This window comes from Ursus arctos, unplaced genomic scaffold (genome assembly GCF_023065955.2).
Source record: "Ursus arctos isolate Adak ecotype North America unplaced genomic scaffold, UrsArc2.0 scaffold_3, whole genome shotgun sequence".
NCBI classification, from domain to species: Eukaryota; Metazoa; Chordata; class Mammalia; order Carnivora; family Ursidae; genus Ursus; species Ursus arctos.
The window spans coordinates 70757149-70785088 of NW_026622985.1; the positions used below are offsets into that span (position 1 = coordinate 70757149).

At 33.6% G+C, this 27940-nt stretch overlaps 1 protein-coding gene across 3 annotated transcripts in view; it reads right to left on the bottom strand.

The window, feature by feature from the left end:
• The window catches only part of ASZ1 (ankyrin repeat, SAM and basic leucine zipper domain containing 1), a 49648-nt gene that overhangs the window by 12475 nt on the left and 9233 nt on the right, over positions 1-27940 (bottom strand). For 2 of the 3 annotated variants that reach the window (XM_026510001.3, XM_026510008.3), the window contains exons 5-6: positions 1171-1282; positions 519-653 (exon numbers count right to left, since the gene is read on the bottom strand). In XM_026510001.3, coding sequence (XP_026365786.1) covers positions 519-653; positions 1171-1282 — 247 coding nt within the window. Of the gene's footprint in view, positions 1-518; positions 654-1170; positions 1283-7451; positions 7501-27940 lie in introns of those variants that run through there. The other variant, XM_057304291.1, reaches the window with a different exon arrangement.

Below are 27940 nucleotides of genomic sequence, written 5' to 3' on the forward strand. Positions count from 1 at the left end.
ATTATTGACTTTATATGTGAATGACAGTAGATCATCTACCCAAGTATGTTATCTTTATTATATACCTTGTCACATGTATAGGAGTAAATGTAGCTTAAAGGATTTAATTTTTAAAATATTTAATATGTATTAATTAAAATTAAAAAACAACATTATAATTACACATTCAAATTTTGGCATTTTACTAGCTTTCTCAAAACACTAGTTAATTTTTAAAAGTCTGGACCAGTTTGAATTGTTAAATGGTCTATTATAATTTTATTTCTAGGGCCAGAATAAGACTTTATTATTTCTTTATATAGCTTTTAAATTACCACATTATAAATGCCTCTTATTTAGTAAAAATGAATACTCTAGTAAAATAAAGTTTTCATTACCTGGCCAAAAGAAAATTAGATATTTAAACATTTAACAGTAGCCAGATACACTATTATGACAGTTGTAAGTTCTAACAAAATAATACAAAATTTCTGAAATAATAATGTAACATGCCATAGAAAAATTAATAGATAGGATACCTCTAGATGTTTATTTCTTTTTGCAATCTCACTTGGTGTCTTTCCATCTTTGGTCTGTAGCATTTTATTAGCTCCAAGTTCAAGCAACTTCAAAACTACATTTTTATGACCCTGACGTGCTGCCCATGTTAAAGCCTGTAAGTGGGGAAAAAGAAGATTGTTTAAAGAGAGGGAGTGTATATGAGACAGAAAGGAAAACTTTTCAACAGTATTTATGGCACAATAAAAAAGTGAACATGGTTAATTAACAGAATGATGCAATCTCTTCATTTTACAATATAATGTAAACATATTTCCAAAGTTGTAATTGCAAAGCAGACTGCCAGTGCTCACTGATTTTATAAAACCAAATAACGTTTTACATAGTCAAGTGATGTTATAGAATGAAATAATTTATCTGCTAATCACTGAACTGTTTTCTGTAAAAACGAATTCTCCAGAACCCAGGCTTTGTTGTGTGCTGCAGCTTCTTGTGTCAAGGGTAAGGACAAAAAGAGTCAGATCCTTCCTTTTTTTTTCCATTTCAGCTGTTTTCTTCACCAAACAGCTATTATAACCCAGCCCCTCTGTAATTTTTACTTCTTAAAAACTTTTTTGTGGACTACTGATAATGACAGGATATAAAAAGGAACATTGTGCAGTCAGTTCTCACAGTATAACCATTCTCATCCTGGGTATTAACTTCGGCTCCATGAGCAACAAGGAGAGCAACAACCTGAGGATGACCATCTCGGGCAGCATACATGATTGGAGTCATAAGTCTCCTGAGGAGGAGGAAGAAAAGAAACATCTGTGTTAATGACGCCATTAACAGCTACTCAATTTCATGAATTTCATATCCGATACCAAAGTATTGTTTTGAAAGCAAAGGAAATGAAACCTTTTAATAAATCAGATGATTTAAAAATCCGATCTCCCAGCAAATAAATGTGAAGACACTTTTAAAGTATTGAATGCTTACACAGCACCCTCTAGTGAAGACATGTGTTTAAAAAAATCACTAAACAAGCCATACTTTCTAATATGAGATTTCATTAATTTACATATTCATATAGAAAAATATCAGAGTACCCACAATGCTTATTCAAGGCATATAATGATGAATGACACAAATAAGGTCTCTGTCCCCTCAGCATTGCTCATACTTATTAAATGCTTATTACATTTAATAAAAATAAAAGTTTAAAATTTTCTCTTATTTCTTAATGTAGTCCATTATGATTTTATTTTAGTTTAAGTCTGAAAGAATTTCACCCTGACTTGAAGTCATACTCTAATCAAGAAAGAGATTAGTTTAATAGTTTAGCCAGACTCTAAGACTATTTTCTGAGAGAGCACAGTGGTTTCCCTATAGTGTGTCGTTTCTCAAAATAGAGATTCAATCCCTTTCCTCCTGGAAGTTGGTCAGCTTCTGGTTCAACTACAAAGGACACCAGAAAGATTCTATTAGTTCTACGTGGGCTGAACTTAGTCTCATGGTCTGTTTTAAAGGAGATCTGGCATCTGGGCTCAGTCTTCCTGAGTTGCCTCAAATATCTGATTTATATACAAAGAACTTCACAAAAGAACAACAAATTAAGTGACTTCAGAATTCTATTTGAATCTCATTAAGGAAGTTCACCTTGGTTAACTCACATTACATATATAACCTATAAATTTCTCTATAAGGTTTGTTAACATAAGGTATATATCCTGAATCTGATCACTTCACATTAATGTATTTAGCACAAAAAGATTCACACACTTCTTTCTTCTATTTCCTAGTGTATTACAATTTCAATGTTTTCTTGGAAATTATATGCTAAGGTAGCTGTCAAGCATTGCCTCTTCTATCTTGAGTATCTCCTACATAATGGCTTCTTCACCCAGACAATCTTTGCAAAGTAAAGAGTGAATTGCCCGGATAATTGAAGAAAACGTGGAAAATACATACAATAGAACAAAATTATGAGTCAACTAGTCATTCAAATTCTCCACTAAGTCTAAATTAAACATGTTGATGCCTTTTCTTAACCCCACCTTCCCTGTAACACCCCAGATCTGCTCCTTCTAGTCCTCCCTATTTCACAAAGCTACCATTGACCACATAACTCAGGCCTATGACTAAGAGTAATTTATGACTCTTCTCCATGACTCCATTTATGCCTCTTGTATATGGAGTCATCAGCTGGTCCTGCTGGCTCTACCTTCATAATATGTTCTGAATTTAACCACTTTGCACTATCTTGTTAGCTACTATAAGCAGTCTAGGCCATCATCATCTTTCTCTGATGTATATTATTGAAATAGCCTCATAATTGCTCTCCATGCTTCTGCTCTTGACCACTCAAGAGTTTATTCTCTTTGAAAATGAAAAGTTCTTTCCCTTCCAGGGACTATGCAAGGGCTATTCCCTCCACCTTTTCCTAGACCTTCATATTGCATACTCCTTCGCCTTATTTAGATCCTCATTAGGAGGAGAAAATCAATAAAATTGACAAGCATATAACCAAATTGATCAAGATAATAGAAGACACAAATTACCAATATCATGAATAAGAGAGGTGACATCAATACAGGTTCTCCACAGTTTAAAAGTATAAGGAAATATTATGAACAAATTCTGCCAATAAATTAGACAACTTAGATGAAATGGACAAATTTCTCAAAAGATTCAAACTACCTAAGCACACTAAAAAATAACCTGAATAGTCTTAGATTTATAAAAAATTAAATTAGTAAATAAAAACCTCCCACAAAGAAAACAGCAGGCCCAGAAGGCTTCACTGGTGAATTCCACCAAACAGTTGATGAAAAAACATAATACCAATTCTACTTAAATTTTTTCAGTAAACTGAAACAGAAAGAATCCTTCCCAATTCATCCTATTAGCAAGAATTACTCTAATAATAAAAACTAGAAAGAGGCATTGCAAGGAAAGAAAACTATAGACCAATAATCTTAACTGAGCATAGATGCAAAAATTCTCAACAAATTTTGGCAAATAGAATCCAAAAATACATAAAAAGGATAATACATCATAACTGAGTACAATTATCTGGGAATGCAAGATTGGTTTGACATGTGACATTTGACCAAAAAAAGAAAAACCACCAGATTATCTCAATAAACGCAGAACAAGTATTTTACAAAATCCAACATCTAATAAAATTCTTAGCAATGTAGGAATAGAAGAGAACTTCCTCAACTGGAAAACCTTATTGCTAACATCATACTTAATGGTCAAAGAATGAATACTTTCCTCCTAACATCAGAAACAAGACAAAGATGTTTGCTCTCAACACTTCTATTCAACATTTTATTTCAAGTTCTAGCCAGTGCAATAAAACAAGAAAAAACAGGCATCTAGATAGAAAAAGAAGTAAAATTGTCTTTATTCACAGATAGCACGGTCCGTCTGTGTAGAAAACCTGATGGAATCTACAAAAAAAAGTACTAGAACTAATAAATGAATTAGCAAGGTTGCAGGAAACAAGATCTAATGGAATACACACAACATTAGTTACAATTATTATTTCATCTTGCTGAACTCAATGATAAGCCAGCATTGCACAGAATTAAAATCAACAGGGCAGAATCATTTCTTTCTAATTTACAAAAGTCTAGTTCATATAGTTCAACCCATATAAAAAACTTACATGTAAACACCAATTTAGAACACAGAATCAAGATTTGGTAACCTCAGCATTGACTATCAATTTGGAGAAACAAAATCATTATGCAGGACTGGGCAGTTACCTCATTCACTGCTCAAGACAACTTTATAAAAGCAGAAATTATTCTCACTTTAGAGATGAGAAAACATAGGTTGGGAAATAAGTAATTTTTACTGAAAGATCACTGTTGGTGTGTTATTGAAGTAATATTGTGTGTTTATTCCCCCTTCCCTGCCAAATCTCCTGAAAATTACTTTTATAATCTATCCTGATATAGAGAAATCTAAAGTTCTTTTTCTAAATTTTTATGTATTTGATTATGAAATATGGGATAAATTTCATAAACTCCACAAGATGGCAAAATTGGAAACCTAAATAAAGTTGGCTAAAATATAATCTGAAGGAAGTGACACTCTGGCAGAGTATCCAGAGGTGACATGAAAGTGTGCATGTCCCATTTGCTTGAACTTTGTAAGTGAAATTTCTGATTTTGTACTGAAATTTGTTCTGGATTTGCATAGAAAATTGAAGTTGTTTGAAATATCAATTTCTCGTAGAATCTTGGAAACCAGCAGAGATTATATTTTTGGTCAATTCACATGAACATAAATTGCATCTTAGAGATGCTTATTTCCTCCTAGATAAGAAAAGTACCGGACCAGCATAGTTTGCTTACTAAGAAGCTTCAGATTACTACTGAAAAATGTGTTACAAAAATGTTGCATTGGTTTCTTTTAAGAAAAGTTTAATTTACTGAATGGAACAGCAAACTCTTATAACAGGGTCTACATTACCTAGAAGGTTTATTACTTAGCTTCTAAATAGTTACTGATACCATCAGTAACATTGCATGACAATTTTGAGAGGGGAGAGAACAATTCTTCCAGTGGTTTTACATCTGTAGAAATTTGTAACATCTGTAGTTTCCTGCCTGTTACTGATTAACAAAATCTAAATGAATTATTCAATCTTACAAACTCTTATGGGCAATCTTAAGAACTCTTCAGGGAAGTTATAAAACTTTATAATAACAGGTCTACTCAGGTGAAATGTAACAATTTGTGCTACTGGTAACTTTACTTTCAATATTAATTTCCATCTATTTCCCAAGATTTACTGTAAAGAATTCTTTACTTCCAATTCTCTCTTTAAATCATTGCAATTTTGTTCTGTCTGTTCCTTCTAACAAAATTGCTTTGGCAAAGGTCAAGTTATTTGGACACCTTTTATTTTTCTAGCACTTAAAAGTATGTATTTCAAAGGCTTCTGTCCTCAATGCTTTTGCTTTTCACTGCATAAACACCATGCCTGAATGATCTCACCCACTCTCCTAACTTTATTGCCTGCTGAATCTGTATCTCTAGGCCAGGCTTTGCTCCTGAGCTCCAGATTATATTTGTCATTGCCACATGGGTATCCTAACCAAACACATATCCAACACATATCCCAATCTGAAGTCACCATCTTACCTCCAACACACAATTCTCTCTTATTACTTACCTCTGTGAACAGCATCACAATCCATGCACTGCCCAGCTCAGAAACCTGGAATTTATTCATGACTCCTCATTGTGCTTTCATAACTAAGTCAGCATTCCTGTGAATTTTACCTCCTTCCCATCATTTTATCTGTCTACTTTGCTCTCTCTCTCCTTCTTCCATGTGTTTAGGTCCTTATCACTTCTTACATGGATTACTGCCTCCTTGTTTCTAGTCTTTCTTCCACATTTGTGAATCTTGTCAATTTACCGTTCCAAAATTTCAAGGTTATACCTATGATATGTAAGTGTATCTTTCATGCTAAGTGCTCTGTCTGCCATTTTAGCATTTGCAATCCTACTCCATCCTAAGAACAGACTTCGGTCATATCTACAGGGCATGGATTCCAATTTTTCTCTCCTCTGGATGTCCTATATTCAGAGCACTCTGAATGAAATGTCTTTTCACTTTTTTTCATCAACAGGCTTTCTCATAATCTACTTCTAAGGCTTCATCTTAAAAGCCAACATTCCCCAGTTTTTTGACGCTCTACCTCATCTTAGATAGCAATCCCACTCTCCTCTGTTTTCTTAGCATTTTGTGCTTAGTTTTATCATCAGCTATCAGGTCAAAATGTATTTGTTCATCTCTTTTTTCAACTAGACTGTAAGTTCTTTGAGGATAATCCCATTAGCCTGTCTCTGTATCCACATCCAATCCACACAGTAACTAGTATAATCATGTGTTTCTATGTTTTGTGTCATGCTTACATTTAATACAGACAGGATTTTCTCCTTATCTAGTCCATCATTACATGTGTATTGAGTGTATTTTTAATGCATCTATGTCCTTACTCATTTTAGACATATTAGATATCTGTTGAAATTTCCTGCTCTAATTTTATTTTGATCTACATCTCCTTAAATTTAATAGATTTTGATTTGTGGATTTAGTGGCCATGTAGTCTAGTGTGTACAGGTTTACACTTGTTGTATTTTCATTGATTTTGCCTTTTATTGTCAAACAAAATTCTTTATTCTATTTACTGTATTTAATATTAATAATAGCTGATGTTGACAATCTTGATTTCTGTGAGTCTGCCTTCACTTGCAAAGGGTTTTTCATATTCCTTTTTTTGTAAATACCATTTAGCCATCTTTTGTTTTTTAAGCCAACATCTCAGTTGATAAATTCAGTCCATTCTCATTTAGTGTAATGACTGATAAATTCATTGACAGTATTTCTTTTTTGTTTTGTTGGTTCAATAAACTGCTATTCATTATATTTTTCCTCCTTGAAAATCTTATGATTCTTCTTTTCCTTTTTTTTTTTTTTTAAGATTTTATTTATTTATTTGACACAGAGAGAGAGAGAGGGCGCACAAGCAGGGGGAGCGGCAGGGAAAGGGAGAAGCAGGCTTCCTGCTGAGCAGGGAGCCTGATGCCAGCTAGGTCCCAGGACCTGACCGGAGCCAAAGGCAGCACTTAACTGACTGAGCCACCCAGATGTCTCTGCTTTTCCTTTTTTTTTTTTAAAATGTCATTAAGCATTATCATCTTTCTCTGCTCTTAGTAAAAAACATACGACCCTGTAATATGTAAGCAAGGTAAGACCTATTTCTCCTAATCAGACTATGGTTTCCTCCACCACCATGCCGTAATTCTCCCATGCTTCTACTTTAATAGGATAAGACCTTTTGAATACTCTTAAGTTCCTCTTAGGTTGCTCCCAACTCTTTGTAAACGATAGCGCTTAGATTTTATTATCACAATTTAGTACTTATTAGAGTTTTACTTACAGTTTGTCTTGTCTGTTTCCAGACTCTTTATTTAGCACTCAGACTCCATATTTCTAGCCTCATATTATCCATTAACTACACATGTATCAAAGTTCATCTCTCTTCACTGCTTCTTGTTTTCATCCTCTGCCTTCATGAGGTCTCTGTTCTGGTTCTTTTTTTTGTTTGGTTAGTCTTTTCTCAAGTATTCTCCTCAGAGGGGGCATTTGGGTAATGTACTTTCTGAGTTCTTGAATATTCTTGAACATTTTTCTTTTGCCCTGTCAGGCATATGAGAGTTTGGCTAAGAAAAAGATTTTTAGGCTGTGGGCCTTTATCTAAGGGAATATGTACTTTCATTCTTTTCTACCTACAGCTGTGCAAATGAGAAGTCTGATGCTACTCTGACCTTTTTACTTCTTGTTAAAAACTTAATTTTTTCTGCCCAGAAGCTTGTAAAAATTTCCTCTTTGTTTTTTCGAGTTTACACATTTTAACCAGAATACATGCCTAGGTGTGTCTTTTCTTCTTTATCAATCTAAACTAAAACTCAAGAACTTTTCCAATACGCAGTCTTTTTTTCAATATGCAGTCCTAGAGTTTTCAGCTCAGGAACCATTTCTTTTTTTTCTAGAATGTGTTTACTACCAATCTTGCATTTGTTCTTTTTTCTTCCCTGAATTTTGAATTCAAATACTACATTTTTTTTAAGTTCCAAGAGATCTTTTTCATGCTGCACTTAGATCTCCTTATGTGCTCTTAATTTTTAATTCAGGTATTCACCATTCTCTGTCAGCAATTTTACTGTACTAGTCAAGCAAATATTTTAATTACAAATCCTTTCTCTAGCTGCTGGGAAGTTTTTTCTGTTGCCTCTTCAAAACTCAGATCTAGTTGCTGAAATATTTATTGAATTTTTTCATCATGATAAGCACACTCTTTAATCCCCATCACCTACTTATTCCATCTCTCCCCACCTCCCCTCTGGTAAGCATCAGTTTGTTCTCTATAATTAAGAGTCTGTCTCTTGCTTTGTCTCTTTCTCATTTTTTTCCTTTGCTCATTTGTTTTGTTTCCTAAATTCCACATGAGTGAAATCATATGCTATTTTTCTTTCTCTTACTTTGCTTAGCATTATACTCTCTAGCTCTATTCATGTTGTTACAAATGACAAGATTTCATCCTTTTTATGGCTGAATAACTCCACTGTATGTATGTATATATATATATACATATGTATATATATATATATACACACACACACACACACCACCTCTTCCTTATCCATTCATCTATTGATATGGACACTTGGCTGCTTCCATAGTTGGGCTATTGTAAATAATGCTTCAATAAACATAGGGGTGCATGTATCCTTTGAATTATTGTTTTTGTATCTTTGGGGGTAAATACCCAGTAGTGTCATTACTGGTCATAGGGTAGTTCTATTTTTAATTTTTTGAGGAACCTCCATACTGTCTTCCACAGTGGCTGCACCATTTTGCCTTCCCACCAATACTGCAACAGAAGGTTCCTTTTTCTCCATATCCTTGCCAACATTTGTTGTTTCTTGGGTTTTTGATTTTAGCCATTTTGACAGGTGTGAAGTGATATGTTACTGTAGTTTTTTGATTTGCATTTCCCTGATGATGAGTAATCTTGATCATTTTTTTCATGTCTATTAGCCATCTGGGTAGGTCTTCTTTGGAGAAATGTCTGTTCATATCTTCTGCCAATTTTTTTATTGGATTATTTGTTTTCTGGGTGTTGAGTTATATAAATTCTTCATATATTTTAGATACTAACCTTTTATCAGATGTGTCATTTGTACATATTTTATCCCATTCACTAAGTACTTGTTAGTTTTGTTTCCTTCACTGTGCAGAAACTTTTTATTTTGATATAGTCCCAATAGTTTATTTTTGCTTTTATTTCTCTTGCCTCAGGAGACATATCTAGAAAAATGTTGCTATGGCCAATGTCAGAGAAATTACTGCCTGGGCTCTCTTCTAGGATTTTTATGGTTTCAGGCCTCACATTTAGGTCTTTTTTTTTTTTTTTTAAGATTTTATTTATTTACTTGACAGAGAGAGAGACAGCCAATGAGAGAGGGAACACAAGCAGGGGGAGTGCGAGAGGAAGAAGCAGGCTCTGAGTGGAGCAGGGAGCCCGATGTGGGGCTCGATCCCAGGACCATGGGATTACGCCCTGAGCTGAAGGCAGACGCTTAACGACTGAGCCACCCAAGCTCCCCATACATTTAGGTCTTTGATACATTTTCAGTTTATTTTTATGTATGGTGAAAGAAAGTGGTCCAGTTTCATTCTTTTGCATGTAGCTGTCCAGTTTTCCCACTACCATCTGTTGAAGAGACTGTCCTTTTTGTACTAGTCATTCCTCCTTTGTCTAAGTTTAATTAACTATATAATTGAGGGTTTATTTCTGAGTTTTCTATTCCATTGATCTTTGTGTCTATTTTTATGCCAGTTCCATGTTGTTTTAATTACTACTACTTTGTAATATAACTTGAAGTCTGAACTTGTGATATCTCCACTTTTTTTTTTCTTAAGATTGCTTTGGCTATTCAGGGTCTTTTGTGGTTCCATCCAAATTTTAGGATTGTCTGTTCTAGTTGTGTAAAAAATGCTGTTGGTATTTTGATAGGGATTGCATTAAATGTGTTGATTACTTTGGGTAGTATAGACATTTTAACAATATTTGATCCATGAGCATGGAATGTCTTTCCATACATTTGCATTGTCTTAAATTTCTTACATCAGTGCTTTATACTTTTTAGAGCCACCTCTTTGGTTAAGTTTATTCCTAGGTATTTTATTGCTTTTGGTGCAACTGTAAATGGGACTGTTTTCTTAATTTCACTTTCTGCTGCCTTATTAGTGTATATAGAAATACAAAAGATTTCTGTATTGATATTGTATCTTGTGACTTTATGGAATTTGTTCATCAGTTCTAATAGTTTTTTGGTGGAGTCTTTAGGGTTTTCTATATACAGTATCATATCATCTGAAAATAGTGAGAATTGTATTTCTTCTTACCAATTAGGAATATTCTTAATGGCAGAAATCCTTACAGATTTTGAAAATCAAATAAATTTCTTGTGCAGTAGGTCCATAGTTTAAGAGCAGGCTATTCCCACCCTCCAGAAGTACCTGGAGCATTCTCCCTGCTTTCTTATCTTCCCAAATTCTACCAACCTCACCAACAGAGCCAACTCAGCTCACCTGCATAGCTCCAAGTCTTTAGGAGTCTGGAAACCTAAGACATTCATGCAGGATCAACTTCACCCCAGGTCCATAAACCTCCTAATGTCAGGCTTTTATGGGATTAGCTGCTCTCCATCTCGACTTACCCCTAATGACTTCCCACCATTTTGCAGGGATGGGAACAAGCTGCCTAATGTCTCAGCAGTCTGAGGCTCAAAGAAAGGCAAGTAGCTTAGAGCTGAGAAAAAAGAGGGAGAGAAAAATGTTTTGGTGACAGTTTCCCAGATATCCTTGTGTCATGTACACAAGGGCCTTTGCCAATCCAACATATGTTCATCCACATTTTCATCTAGTATTTTTTATTAAGTATTTGTGTGGCTTTATACTTTACTATTTTGAGGCATATAAAATAATTTTGGTGTGAGGTTTAAACCCAGCATTTTTTATTCCTTCAAATAGCTATGCAAGTCCCCAGCACTAAAATGATGATCTATTTTCTTCCTCTAGTTTGAAATGCTATATTAATCATATATGATAATTTCATATACTCTTGAATTCCCTTACATTTTCTTTTCTGTTTTACTTCTAGGGATCAGCAATAGACAGCTTCCCACTAATCCCACAATGCTTTAATTATTGTGATTTATTTTTAATATAAGGCTAATTCTATAAGATTACTCTTTAACAAGAGGTATTAATTTTAAAAAATTACTTAATTCAGGGGCACCTGGGTGGCTCAGTTGGTTAAGTGTCTGACTCTTGATTTTGGCTCAGGTCATAATTTCGGGGTCATGAGATGGAGCCCTGCCTAGCGTGGAGCCTGCTTAAGATTTTCTCTCCCTCACCTTCTGCCCCTTCCCACCACCCTTCTCTCTCTTAAAAAAAAAAAAATTCATACATATGCACTTTTTCCTAAGAACACTACGGTAATCTCTGATATGAGTTGGCTATCTTTCCAGATCTTAGCAAAGAAAAATAATAAATTTTACACTGTATAAACATATGCAGAAAAAACTGGTATTTTTAAACATAAATAATATCATGCTATTCATGCAATGCTTTGACTTGACAATAAATGAATTTAAGACTTTTAATTTCCCTCTGAGTATTGCTTTGTCTCAATCACACAAGTTTTGATATCAAGGCTTCAACAGTTCAGACTAAGTTTTACCACTTCTCTTTTGATTTCTTCTTTAATCTACAAATTATTGCAGTGTATAATTTTAAGTACCCAATTTTATGTACTGGAGAGGCTTTTGGTTGTAAAATTCTAAATTCATTACCCTGTAGTTAGTGAAAATGTTCTGTAAGAGATCACTTTCTTAAAAGAAATTTATTAAGGCTTCCTTTGTGGCCTAGAATATCACCATATTTTGAAAGCAATCTACACGTATTTAAAAAGAATCCATATGTATAAAATTATGTTACAGTTAGAATTTTAGATAAATATCAATCAGATATACTTGTTAAGTGTTTTTATATTTCCTATATCTTTATTTTTTGTCTGTTTTTTATTAAAATCTTCAAATATGATTACAGATTTTCTATCCTTTTAAAAAATTCTAGTAATTCCATTTTATATATTTTAAATCCATATATATTGAAACTATCTTGTTAAATTTTTGCTTTTTACCCCAGAGGTCCTTTTTGTCTTGGTTATCTACCAGGTATAGATATTTGCTAAATGAAGAATATAGTTTCTGATCATTTTATTTTCAACCATTATGTATTATTTTGTCATTCTTACTGGATTTTGGTTTCAGCCAAAATAAGAGTTACTATATTTTAGTCACTGAGTTTTACCAATTATATTACTATTCTCTTAATATGGTTAGACTTTTTTTTTAAGATTTTATTTATTTATTTGACAGAGAGAGACAGCGAGAGAGGGAACACAAGCAAGGGAAGTGTGAGAGGGAGAAGCAGGCTTCCCGCGGAACAGGGAGCCCGATGCGGAGCTCTATCCCAGGACCCTGGGATCATGACCTGAGCCAAAGGCAGATGCTTAACCAACTGAGCCACCCAGGTGCCCCAGTTAGACTTATTTATGACATTGTGCTTTTTATTTACCATGTTTCCATGGTAAATACATACTTCCATGTCTCCTTTTCAGTCTTATTAGCCTGATCAAATTCTATTTGTTCTATCCACCCCTTACCCCCACCTCAACCCCTTGATCTGAAGGCTTATAATATCCTTATTTTAGTACTTTTAATTCCTTCTCACCTTCTTCCCAACACTCTTAATCTTACCATTTAACAAAGACTAAAGTTAATAAGTGTGGTCTCATTTGAAGAGTGAAGTTTACTTTTATTTTGCTTCATTCTCCCTTTAGCCACCCAAATTCCAAAATTGTTGGCATGGAAATTTAGTGTAACTTGTCATTTTATTATAAATGCTCTTTTCTTTTAAAAAGCTAGTTATTTAGACTTATAATGTTTATTAATTTCTTTGTCCAACATTATTTCTTCTGGCTTTATTTTTCTTTTTGCAGCTAACTTTTTAGATGTTATTTTAAACAGTCAGAAGAATAGTGGTTCTTGGCCAGGAACACTTTTCTATGATATACGTGAAAGCATTTTAGTTTACCAAAATGACTGGAGGGAGCTACTGGCATTTAATGGGCGAGGGCCAAGGATGCTAAATATTCTGCAATACACAGTACAACCTCACTCAAAACGTCAACTGCGCTTATACTGAAATAACTAAGTTTTCATATGCATGAAAATGTCTTTATTTTGCTTACACTCTTGAACGATAGGATAGCTAAATATAGAAATACAGGTTCAAAGTTTATTCCTCAGATCATTTATCTTCTTCTGTATATAGTTGTTATTAAGAAGCCTAATATCAAATGGTCATTTCTTGATAGGAACGGTCGTGATAAATTGCCTTTGCCACAGGTATCTTTTATGATTTTTGCCTTTATTATTGATATTCTCAAGTTCATTGTGATGTGTCCATATATTCTGATTTTTAATTAAAATGTTATTTATCTTTATCTATTTGTGTATGTGTATAAATCTTGCTTTCAAAGATCTTTCAATCCTAAGGCTTTGTGTTTTCAGTTTGAGAACATTCCATTCTGGCTACTATTACTTCAAATATAGTCTCTTTCATTTTCTCCTTCTGGAACTCTTATTAGATAGACATTAGAACTTCGGTGAGGTTCTCTCTGTATCTCATATCTTTTCCTTTGTAACACTTGATGTCATATTCTAGATTTCCTTACATTTATCTTCCAGTTTATTAATCAGCAATTCAGCTGAATCCCACCTGCTGTTATTCACATATACTTAGTTTTAATATTCAACAAGTTTCTTTTTTTTCATAATTCACTGTAATTGTTTGATAATATCTGTTTGTTATTTAGTGGAGGCAAATCCTTCTTTTGTTCAGAAAAATGAAGTCCTTTTTAAATTATTTTTTCCCACTTTCTCTAGTCTAAGTTACTCTTTTGTTGAATTTGTTGTCCCGGTTTTATGATGCTTGCATTCTCCAGATTTGATGATTTGTGATTGTGCACCATCTTCTGGCCTGAAAAGGCCTCTCAAGCAATGGAAGATTCAAGCAACCCTGGCCTCGCCTATCAGTACTGTAGTTCTTAGGGATTGCCAGAGAGGGTTCCCATCTGTTTCTTTCTTTAGAAGTTATTCCTTTTCCATTCCAGAGATTATTCCCTTTCCTGTTTCCAAAATAACTTTACTAATACTTTATGGATATCTAAAATTTGTTGTGGAGGGGCAAGACGTTAGCATTTGTTCACTTTAACATCTTGAAGTCATAAACCTATTTTTCAGAAAATTCTTGGTCTTTTATTTGGCCATGTTTTTCTCTCAGAATTTGTAAAATCATTTCATCAAATTAAAACAATCCCCCACTCTGAATGAGATGTTTAATTTTACAGACTAATTTAGATAAAAAAAGAATGTCTTTTTTTTTTAATGCTGAGTCATTCCAGCCAAGAACATGACACATCTATTTAATTCAATCTCCTTTTGTTTCACTCCATGTAGTTTTTAAACTTTTCTTGATTTGGATCTTTCACATTTCTTATACACTCACTTTTAGATATTTATGTTTTTTGCTCTTGACACTGGGATCTATTATCTCATTATATTCCCAAGCTGGTTATTATTTGTAAGTTGGAAACCAACTTTATTTTGCCTACTAGTATTTAAAAAAAACCTACATCATTTTATGATTGCTACTTCTAACAGTTTCTGGGTTGATTATGTTGGGGTTTACCAAGCATATAGTCATATGACCTAAAATTTTATCCCCTTTCCTAATAAAAAAAAGCCTAATAGTTTCATCAAAGGTAACATAGTTCAATGGTTTAAAACAGGATTTGGCAAAATTTTTCTGTAACGGGCAAGAGAGTAAATATTTTATGTTTATAGGGTATACAAGGCTGTGTCACAGCCATTCAAGTCCACAGTTGTAGCATGAAAATAGCCACAGACAATAAAAAAGTGAATGCTCATGGCCCTGCTTCAAACTTTAAAGGTTTGCAAACTCTTGGTTTAAAGCAGAAGTTGTATACTTGTATTAGTCATTCTGCCTAAATTAAAACCTAGTGTTCAGCATTTATTGTCTGTGTAACCTTAGGGAGTTTCTTACACTCTTAATGCCTCAGTTTCTACTACTGTATAGGGGCATGATAATAGTTTCTACATCTGTGGCACCTATTTGTGATATTTTCATATCTGTGGTAATGACATAATAATGTTCAATAACCAGAAAAGTATTAAGCATGAAATAAATTATCTGTCATTATTATTAGCTATTTTATTATTTGTATCTCGTTTTCTTCTTTTGCATAATTGAATTGCCCTGCAATTCCTAAAACAATGTTAAGACAAAAGGAGAGCTTATGATAAGCATCCTTGTCATCTTCTTGGCATCAATGTAAGTGCCTCTAGTGTTTCTCTGTTAAGTGTATGACTTGTTTTGGTTTCATTTATATGTTTATGAAATTAAGGAACTATTCATCTACTCACATTGTACTAAGGTTATGAAAATTGGAATGTGATTTCAACTTTTATAAAAACACAGTTCTGGCCATCTATTATGATGGTAACCTCCCCTTAAAAAATCCCTTGACCTATTTATAAAATATATTTCCCAATATTGAACCATTTTTTTGTAGTTGACATGAATCCCGTATGATCACTGCATGTTATTTATTTAATTTGCTTATAACATTAATTTTCCTGATACTTTGTTAAAGATCTGGGATTTTTGTATTTATATTTGTAACTGAGATTGATTTATAAAGTTTGTCGGAGTAGATAATTTTTTTAAACTGGATTTCAGAATCATTTATGTTTGCTTTATAAAAAAGAACTGAAAGTCTTCTCTCTCTTTTTTATATACTATGGAACTATTTAAATTGTATTAGTGTAATCTATTCCTTAGAAATTTAAAAGTAGTAGCTTGTTCAACTCTCTGAGCCTAGGACTTTTTTTGGAAGTTAGCTTTCTGACATTTTTTCTTAAAAGATAGAAATCACAACATAAAATTAAAAACAAAAAACAGCACAAATGAAAACATACAAGAAATAGCATCTTCAACACATATAACAATACAAAGCTAAAAGATCCAATACAAAAAAAGATCTTATAAATCAGTAAGAAATATATGGACCACCAAATAGAAAAAATGACAAAGGTCACAGGCAATTAATAGACAAAGAAATATAAACAATTCACGAAAATGAAGAAGACTAATCAATTAGGTATTACTGAAAAGCATGAAAACTAAAATGAAATATCATTGTTTACACATCAGATTGGACAATTTAGAACATCAAAAATATCCAATGATATCGTGGTATAAGTCCTCTCAAATACTGGTGGAGGTGGTATAAAGTAACCAAATTTTTCAGAAGACAATTTGCCAGCACCTATCACAATTCTAAATATAAATATATCTTTGAGTCAGCAACTCTACTTTAGGAATAGGTTTCATAGAAAACCTACCCATGTTTCCAAAGATGTTCACTGTAGCATTTTTTGTAATACAAAAAAACTGAAAATAATCCAACCGTTTTTTAGTAAAATATTAGGTTAAGCAATGATAACACATCCATACAGTGGAATATTATGCAACCATTATAAAGAGAAAACTATAGTTATCATACTGGCAGTATAGTGTCTGTGATCAGTTGAAAAAACAAATGCGATACAGTATAGAGCATATGATCCTATTTAAAAACAAAGGAAAACAAAAGAAAAATGCTTACACATGGAAGAAATTCTGTAAGAATATCAAACAACCTATTATGGAGTAGAAAAAAAAGACTTTTCACTTTCTAAATTACATATTGTTAAAAAAAATTTTAACAGGAACCTTTTGTGATTAGAATTTTAAGTAAAAATACATTCTCATAACTATCTTGAGGTACAGTGGAACTAACGTTCTTCAAATTCAGGCAAAATTACTTGCTATTTTCAGTTCTGAACATACCGTCCATGGCTCTGGTGAGAGCAACACCCTTCTAACTGGACCTCTTGGCTCCAACTGATCCTCAACCTACTGTCAGAATAACCTTTATAAAATACTAATACATTCCTTTTTCTTTTTTTTTTTTTTTAAATGATTTTTTATTATATTATGTTAGTCACCATACAGTACATCCCCGGTTTCCGATGTAAGGCTCGATGATTCATTAGTTGTGTATAACACCCAGTGCACCATGCAATACGTGCCCTCCTTACTACCCATCACCGGTCTATCCCATTCCCCCACCCCCCTCCCCTCTGAAGTCCTCAGTTTGTTTCTCATAGTCCATAGTCTCTCATGTTTCATTCCCCCTTCTGATTACCCCCCCTTTCTTTATCCCTTTCTTCCCCTACCGATCATCCTAGTTCTTATGTTCCATAGATGAGAGAAATCATATGATAGTTGTCTTTCTCTGCTTGACTTATTTCACTTAGCATTATCTCCTCCAGTGCTGTCCATGTTGTAGCAAATGTTGAGAACTCGTTCTTTCTGATAGCTGAGTAATATTCCATTGTATATATGGACCACAACTTCTTAATCCAGTCATCTGTTGAAGGGCATCTCGGCTCCTTCCACGATTTAGCTATTGTGGACATTGCTGCTATGAACATTGGGGTGCATATGGCCCTTCTCTTCACTACGTCTAATACATTCCTTTTTCTTAAAATTGTTCAATAGCTTTCAGGATGAAATTCATATTTTCTAGCATGGATTACACAGATTATCTAGCCACTGCTAAATTCTGACTCATTTTCTACTCTTAATACCATATGATCTGGTTATATAACTTACAATTGCCCAAATAAAATGTGCTCTCTTATCCTTCTCTGCCTGCAGAGGCACCTCCCTCTACACTGAATATTCTATTCTATCATCTTCATTTGACTAACTGCTATTCATTCTTCAAGTCTCAATTCTAAAGATAAAACTATAGGAATCTTTCATTGACATCTTCATCTCTGTTAAATTCTCTCCTAATTTCAACTCCTAGAGAAACCCTCTATTACCCCTAGTCTTTAACTATATTGTAAACGTCTACCATCTTGCAATCTCTTCCACTATATTGTCAAATTCTTGAGGCAGGGCATGAATCTGTTACCTTGTATCTCCTAGTGCTTAGCATATATTGTTTAAACCCAGCTGAATATATTAGTGATATTGTTTTTTCTTTCACCTACCAAAGTTCCTCAAAAATTGTTAACGGTCAAGAGCTGATTAAAAAAATTAAATGCACACATATTATTACCATAATTACAATTTTTTTCCTGGATGATACAGAGCCTTTTATTCATCTAATTATGTCATTTCAATAAAACTTCCACTAGAGGGCATACAAGGAAAAGTAGAAACAAAACTCTCAATCTGACGGGGAAAATGTACCTTCATAATGATGTATTTATTACTTCTCTGTACCAAGGGCAATGGTAGGTTTGTCTGCATGTCACATTTTTACCATATAGTTCAGTATTATCTACTGTTTTTACTTTGCTTTAAGCAATCAGGTTTTAGCTTGGGGAATTAATGAAATAACTATGAAAAAGGAAACTTAGACAATGATAAAACACTATGAATTGGACATCCATATCCAGCTATCAGAGTAGTTTTATTATATTAACCCTCCCACTAACAAAGCCTGTAAAAGCTGACAAAATACAAAGTATGTTTGAAGGCCTGATAGAAAACCAAGGCAGCCAGAACATGAGAGGCCAATACTTAGGGAAAAAAGAGGCATTTGTTGAACTGAGTACTAAATTCTCTGTCACTTTCTCTCTTGAGACATTCACCAATTCCTGGGTAGCATAAGCAGAAAACAGTACCTCTATGGGGATAAAGACACAAAAACTGGGGTTCAAGGCTACCAAGAACTGCAAGGATTAAGAGTCCGTTTCTGCTATTCCCTTTTTTCCAGGAAAAATATAATAAAAGAGAAAATAAAAAAGAAAATAAAACAGACCCTGCAGAGAAGAGATCTTCTGCTGCGCTTTTATCTTCAAGGCATATGCAGATTCCTAAGATACATAAAATATGTGTGAGGAGGAGAGGAAGACCATAAAACAGATGGTAAGAAGCTGAAAAGGTAAGAGCTTTTAGCACTCCCATAAAACTGAGGAGACAAAATTTATCATTCATGACTGTTGAAGGGGGAGTGGCTCAGGTAAAATCCCAAGTTTGAGTTGAGATCACTGAAGGGCTATACAGGAAAGAGATTAATCCTGAAATCCAACCTGAACAATCATAATCACTGATTACTTCAAGGTTCTAACTCCCAGTCAGAAGAAAATATTTTCTGGAAGCAAACAGACCTATACAAATGTTTATACATAATACCTAGCATTCAATCAAAAATTACTAGGCATTCTAGAAGACAAAACAAGTGACCAAAAAAAAAAAAAAAAAAAAGAGAAAGAGACAATAAAAAAAAAAAGACCTATAGATGTTACTAGAAACATACTTCAAAATAAGTGTGATTAATATGCTCCAGAAAACAGAAGACAAAGAAAAAATTTAATTAGAGACCTTTAATTTTAGGGGAAAAAAAGAGGTAAGCAGAAATTCTAGAACTGAAAAATAGGATTACTGAAATTAAGAAGTTAAAGGATGAGTTTAGTAGCAGATTAACTGCAGCAGCAGCAGATTAATAACCTGGAGGTTAGGAGGAGGCCAGAAGAAAATACCTGGGGTAAAATATGGAGAGGAAAAGGATGGAAAATAAAAAAAAGATTGTTAAGAGACATATGTGATATGGGTGTAATGGTCTGAATCTCAGTTGGAGAGAGGCTGAGAATGAGGTAAAAGCAGTATTTGAAGACATATTGGCTGAAAAACTTTTGACTCACAATATATATCAAACAATAGATTTAAAAAGTTCTATAAACCCCAAGCTGAACAAATTCAAAGAAAGATATACCTAAGAATATTATAGCAAAGTTGCCCAAAACAAGAAACAAACAGAAAATCATAAAAACCACCAGAGGATAAAAAACAATACCCTCAACAATAAGACTAACAGCTAGCTTTTCAGTAGAAACAATGGAAGCCAGGAGACAGCAAAATGATAGCTTTAAAATACCAAATGGAAATAACATCTAACCTACAGTCTATGCTCAATTAAAATGACTTCCAAAATTAAAGTTTTAATAAAAAGGTTTTCAAACAAAAACAGACTCTGTCACCAGCAAATAAACTAAAGAAAGGTTTTCAGAAGACTAATGAGCCCTGATTGAAACATGAAAATACAGGATGGAATTAATACCAGAGAGAATGAATATATGATTAAATCTAAATAAGAGTTCACAATAACAGCATAATTGGTAACAATAATAAAATGATGATAATTATGTGATGTGAGGTTTAAAACACATAGATATTTAAAATATATGACACCACCACAACAAAGGTAGGAGTGGGATGAGCAAATGGAGTTAAAATACTCTAAGATTCCTGACATTGTCTGGGAATTGGTAAAAGTATTAGTATATAACAGACTCTTAAAAGTAAAAAGTACATGCTACAATCTCTAGAGCAGCCACTCAAAGAATAATAGAAGAATGAATAACTAGCAAGATAGGAAAATGAATAAGAAAAAGATTAATCCAAAAGCAATCTTTGGGAAAAAGAGCACTAACTAAATGAAACAGATCTGTCAGCATGTACCCTAAACACCAGTGAACTAAATATTCCAATTAAAAGGAAACTACTGTTAATTAATCTGAATTAAAAAAAAGAACTATCGGGGCGCCTGGGTGGCACAACGGATAAGCATCTGCCTTCGGCTCAGGGCGTGATCCCGGCGTTATGGGATCGAGCCCCACATCAGGCTCCTCTGCTACGAGCCTGCTTCTTCCTCTCCCACTCCCCCTGCTTGTGTTCCCTCTCTCGCTGGCTGTCTCTATCTCTGTCAAATAAATAAATAAAATCTTAAAAAAAAAAAAAAAAGATCTATCGCTCACTTTAAATAAATATCTAAGAAAGGCTGAAAGCAAAAGGATGGAAAAAGATACTAAAAGAAAGCTGATACAGTCATACTTATATTAAATAAAGTATATTATAATTAAGAAACATTACTACACATGCAGAGGAACATACTTCATAAAAGGTTAATGCATCAGGAATATGGTGACCTTAAAACATTAGCAAAAGTTGATCAAATAGAAATCACAGTAACTGACAAAACAAGCAAGCAAAAAAATCAGCAGTCATTGAGAAGGTCTGAATAACAGAACAAATAAATGTGGCCTAATTAATACACATGGACCATTATACTCAACTATTGCCAAATTATTACTGGAAGTGAACATGCAACATCTGCAAAAACTGACCACATTCTGGGCCATAAAGAAAATCTCAACAAACTGTAAAGATGGGAAATCATATAGAACGATGTTCTCTGACCACAGTGAAATTAACAGAAATCAGTAACAAAAAGAAAACTAAGAGATTTTTTTTAAAAAAGATTTTATTTATTTAACACAGAGAGACAGCCAGAGAGAGAGAGAACACAAGCAGGGGGAGTGGGAGAGGAAGAAGCAGGCTCCTAGCAGAGAAGCCTGATATGGGGCTCGATCCCACAACGCCGGGATCACGCCCTGAGCCAAAGGCAGACGCTTAACGACTGAGCCACCCAGGCGCCCCGAAAACTAAGAGATTTAAAAAATTGTGGTATATTCAAACACTGGACTACTTACCAGCAATAAAAAGAAATGAACTACTGATACATAAAACATGGATATATTTCAAAAATATTATGCTGAGTGAAGAATTCAGATACTACAAGTATATAATGTATGATGCACAAAACAAAACACCAATCAGGGTAGAAAAAAAATAAAATAGTGGTTGCCTCTAGGGTTCAGAGGATTGTCTTGGAAGGGACTTAAGAGAACTTCCTAGGGTAATGGAAAAATGTTCTGTATTTTGAAAGGGATGTGAGCTACGTGGGTGTATTTATTTGTCATTCCCCAAACTGTACACGTAAGATCTGTACATTTCACTTTGTAAATCAGATCTCAATGAAAAATGGAATAAAAAATGTACCAAATGATATAATTTTTACAGATATATGGATGGATTACTATATGTAAGTTCATGTGGATGATCATCCATCCAACTTGGGCAGGAAAAATACATACAAATTATAGGACTTGTTACCTCTGGGGAAGAAAGAAGTGAAATGAATATGATTGGGGAGGATGCACAGGAGCCTTTAATTATAGCATATTATTTTAAACATATTTAAAGCAAAATTGAATCAATTAGGCTTCTCAAAGACTATATGAGTTACAGCTTTGGTATGCAAAGTTTTATATGTTTTTTTTCTTGATTTTTAATAAGTCTTGTTGGCTTTAGTAAGGGCCAATGGATATTAAAAATTAGTATCTTAATGAGATGCAATAAATTCTTGACTAAGTAAAGGTCCTAATTAGTGCACAGTTCTACAACGACATATTATCGGGAGATATTAAACTTTCCCAACAAAATGGATTCACTTCTGTGTATAGGTATTCATGAAGTTGTTGCCATACACTTGAATGCAGGAAAAATTTTCAAAAGGAAATATAACTGTAGCAGTATGCTTCCTATTGACTAAAATACCACCTATATGTATACAAGGTAAGCATAATGGAGAAATAAATCAGTTCTTTTAATCTTATGCTTCATTACATCAGCAATCCAACCTTCTTCTTTAGCACAGACCATTAATATGTAGAAAGTAACCTATTTTGGTGGGAACCACTGAAACAGCATATATTTAGGAAAAAAATCTTTCATTTTCGAAAGTTAAGAAATCATGAGAGAAAGCTTAAAATGTTATTTTTACACTGTTCACTTCTTCCAGGACTTCTAGTACCACTGGACAACCCCAAATACAAAAAATATAAAACAATACAAAACAATTAAAATAGATAAATAACAAATCTATATTTCATTTGATCTATGACACCATCAATTTTAGGAGGCACGCCGATTTCAGAGATGCAAATACGTGAAAAAAATGTGTCAGAGTACATGAAATATGGTTGGTTTTTATTTCAAATTAATTTTTGTATGAAAAGGGTATGGTGACCTAAACCTAATCAATACCAAAGTTCAAAGAGAGTCTTCAGAAGAGTATGGATTATAATTTCTAATTACAAAGCACTTGAAACAATTATATTCACTAATTGGGTAATCTTTTTGAGGAGTGTTAGACAAACTACAGCTTCACTTAAAAAAATAATTCTTTTAGCAGTTAGAACGAGTTTAAAGACTAACTGCTGAAGTCACAGTGTATCTAACTTTCCCACTGGGCTAACATCCTGTATCTTTACTTTCTTGTTAAGCCACTGGAAAGGGTAGTTCATATACATTCTTTCCACATCCCCAACTCTCACTTACTCCTGATCTACCATAATAATAATCCAGATATCTGTCATATTGAAATATTTAACCATTTTTAAGTTCAAAAAATAATATACTTACACATTTATGTACAATTTATTAACATGATAAAAATGTTTAAAGAAAAATAGTATATATACTTATCAATTTAATTTCATAAATTAGTAAGAAATATGCATTTTAGAAATTGTGCTCTTACAATACAGCACAGGAAACATTATGAATTTAAGTAAAGTGATACTTAGCATCTACTCTGCAATGGCAGCATGTTAAGTACTTTCATATTCATTATCTTGTTTTAATTCTCACAGCTACCCTGATAGCTAGTTAGGTATCATGCTATCAATCCCTAAAGAAACTGAGCCTTAACTATTTCAAAAGACTTAATGGCTACATTAGCTTGGGCAAAGAGCTGAGATAGTGTTTGAACCCAGGTTCATGTTTTTTGTGGCATAAATGGATTGACATATTAATTACTTCACAAATAATATGTTTCAGTTAAGTTTTGTAAATGAAATAGACAAATGATCATTCTATGTCAAATCTATTAAAGTCAATAAAAACTTGAAAAATATCAAATGAAAGAACTGTGAAAAAATCAAAAAATATGTAGTGCCAGGATAGTCGAGTGGCTCACAGGGAAATCAAGACTTTCATACAAGAAAACAATGAAAGGACAACATATGAGATGTATAAAAATGTGCTGAACAAGATAGTCACCCATCCAAAATCATAGCTTACGAACAAAAGTACTCTTGTGGGCTTAATAACGAAGGAAAGCATCATAGACTATTAACCTGGCATTTGAAGACAAATTTGAATGCACAGTGAGGGAAGAAGAAGATATTCCAAACTGAAGAATAACAAAAGCAAAAACAGGCAGGAATGACCATGTATCTGAGGAACAATTTTGAAATAAAATGAAATTAGACTTTAGGAAATAGTAAGAAGTCATCAAGGTGGGATCAAATTACAGAGAGGTTTGGCTTTCACTTAAAAGACAAAAGGAAGTGTGTTCTACAGGTAACAGCACACAAAACTGATTAAATTACAGAAATAGTGCAATCAAAAATATCAATTAGGAGGCTAATAAAGCAGCCCTTAAGGTAGGATTATAAATATCAAAAATGCAATGAACTTAAGAGATAATATAAATAACAAACTAGGGACAAAAATTTTTTTTTAGGGGTGCCTGGGTGGCTCAGATGTTAAGCGTCTGCCTTCGGCTCAGGGCGTGATCCCAGGGTACTGGGATCGAGCCCCACATTGGGCTCCCTGCTCCGCTGGAAGCCTGCTTCTTCCTCTCCCACTCCCTCTGCTTGTGTTCCCTCTCTCACTAGCCTCTCTCTGTCCAATAAATAAATAAAATCTTAAAAAATTTTTTTCTTTCTTTTTTTTTAAAGATTTTATTTATTTATTTGAGTGAGAGCAAGAGAGAGAGAGAGCCAGCAAGCACAGAAGGAGAGGTAGAAGCAGAGAGAGAGTTCGAGCATAGAGGGAGAGGGAGAAGCGGACTCCCTGGTGAGCAGAGAGCCTGACTGTGGGGCTCCATTCCCATTCCAGGACCCTGAGATCACGAACTGAGCGGAAGGCAGATGCTTAACCAACTGAGCCACCCAGGCGATCTGGGACAAATTATATATAAAAGTAAATGAAAAGTTTGAGGTAAATACCAATTTTTCTTGCTACAAATTCATGTTCAAAATTCAAAATTAATTATTGCTTTAAGCATACAGTTAAAAGAAAATACAATTATTATGACCCTGAAGAAAAGACATTTAAGCTGATATGGTAAATCATCAAGACTGTCCACCCAATATTGCTGATTCTCCTGTGACACAGTAAGATTATACTTCCTCACTCCTTTGAAGCTAGATATGACCACAATTAAATAGAAGAAATGGTATGGGTCTCTCCAAGTGGAAGCTTTAGTAGCCAAAACACAACTTACACTGGTGCTAGACACCAATAAAACAAAGTCAAGTCAGAATTTGGGAGTTATTTTTTTGTTTGTTTTAAAGTCTTGGTTTCTGTGTATGTGTTTTCAGAGATTAGTGTCAAGGGCTTTCATCAACTAGCTTTTCTCACCTTTATCCTCTTCATTCTGTGCTTTCAAAATGACCAAGTAGATTTCTAGGTTTATGAACAGCAATATTAATGCCATGACCTAAGTATGGAGTTTTCTAAATAAGCTATTTTTTAAATTCTTTCTGAAAATATTATTGTGACTTCAGCCTATGTTTTCAGAGCAAAGATATGCCACATATTTACTTACGACTAGAAAACAAGTTAATCTTGTAATCCAAAAATAAACCTCAATCTACCAAATGCTCCAGTGACATTTACAACTAAATTTATATTCTGAGAAAGAAAGTAACATTTTTCCCAGAGTATTTTCTGTCTATTAGAACAGGCAATAACATTCAACAAGTTAACAATCACACAATGATTACGTCAAAACCTTGGCTATCAGTTAATGTGTGCTGTCTTATCAATGGTAATAAAAACATCTATTGAAATTAAAATGCCACATCATTTTACAAAACCTTTATCTCATGTCTGAGCAACCTGAATATAATAAACTTCTCTGCCAGGAAAATTTCTTTCTAAATGTAAAAATATATACATTTTTTTTTAATATAAGAAAATGTTTCAGAAAACCTGGAGAAAAGAACCCACACAATTCCTAAAAACAGAAATTACAGGGATGGGTGGCTCAGTCTGCTGAGTCTACCTTTGGCTCAGGTTATGATCCCAGGGTCCTGGGATCGAGCCGCATGGGGCTCCCTGCTCAGCAGGGGAGTCTGCTTCTCCCTCCCCTTGTCCCCCTCCCCTCTGCTTGCGCTCTGTCTCTGGCTTTCTCCAATAAATAAATAAAATCTTAAAAAAAAAACCCAATTATAATTACATATACTTTTTGAAAGCTTATTACTATTCTAACAATAAAAATTTCAACTCCAAATTTAAGGCAAGATTGAAGAAGTTTTCAAATCTTATTATATATCCAATCATCTAATACAGACCTTTTAGACTTCAGTAATTCATAATGTCCTTGGTTACTATATTATCCAACATGAAAAGAAAAATAATGGCTGGTAAGTCCATACTACGGCACAATTGCCAAGCTGCAAGTAATTTGATTACAGGCCACCTTGTTTTCAGGGCTAAATATGACTAAGCTACATTAAAGTGATAATATTTTTGTGTTCACATACTTTCCTTTGACATCTGTGGACCTTTAAAATCAAAACATTCAAATATCTACAAAACTTTAGGAAAAAGAGAAAAAAAAATCCCAAGATATAAGGCAGGTTAACACAAACATGTATTTTGCAACAATTAGAAAAGACCATGTTGTTTAAACTGGCTGTGTTGAAAAATCCTAAATATAGACAAGATGGGAAACATAAATACATTCCAATGGTGAATCCTGTTTGGATTAAACTGTTGTAAATTCCTTTATCAAACCTGTGCTACTTTCAAAGTTTTAAATACCTAAGAGTCACTTTTCTGTTCTGTAAAAAACATATTATCTACTATGGAGGTGTAAGGATTATATTACAGAATTTATTTAAGAGCAATCAACACACTGCCTGGTACACAGTTTCATTTAAAAACAAGCTAAAGAACTACCCCCAGAAACAAATTTTAAAGCCAAAAAAAAAACAGTATTAAATTTCCATATTTGCTAGACATAGTACACTGTGCTAAGAATTGTCAGTAGCCAAGGTCCAAGAGAAACATAAGATACAGATTTGCGTCAACTTAAAAATGGCTTTCAAGTTGTCAGTTTTTTTTTTTTTTTACCATTTGTCCCACAGGAGGAAAAATAAAAATAATTTTTAAAAATTAAAAAAATAAAATAAAACCCCAAGGTAGTAATACAGAAAGTTCATCATTAAATATTAAATTAGTGCTATTTTCAACAAGATAACAGATTGCATGGAATACAAGGAATTAAAGAGCTAACAGATGATCTATAAGTAAAAAACAAAACATTCAGAAGACGCAGGTTTCTAATTCCATTAATGGCAAGCTAATTTGTATCAAAATTGTGAAGGTATCTAAAACGGCTAAATGAAATTTTAATTTCTTAAAAACTGAAGGACTAATAAGATATTGAAGAACCACTAAACCAAAATCTAGATGGCAAAACCCCAAAGAGGTAAATAAACATAGCATTTGTGGTTGCTTTTGCCTTCTAGGCATTCGCCCGTCAAGAGGAGCCCAATGAGAAAATGAGCTGTGGCTTTGGAGGCAGTGAACACAAAGAGGAACAAAATTCAAAGTTCCGGGCTTATACAAAGTAGAAAGTTTACTAAACCATACTCAACATACATTAGGCCGGGACTTTAAGGGCTACACCTTCAGAGTAAGGATGAACAGAAATAAACTAGCTTTCTT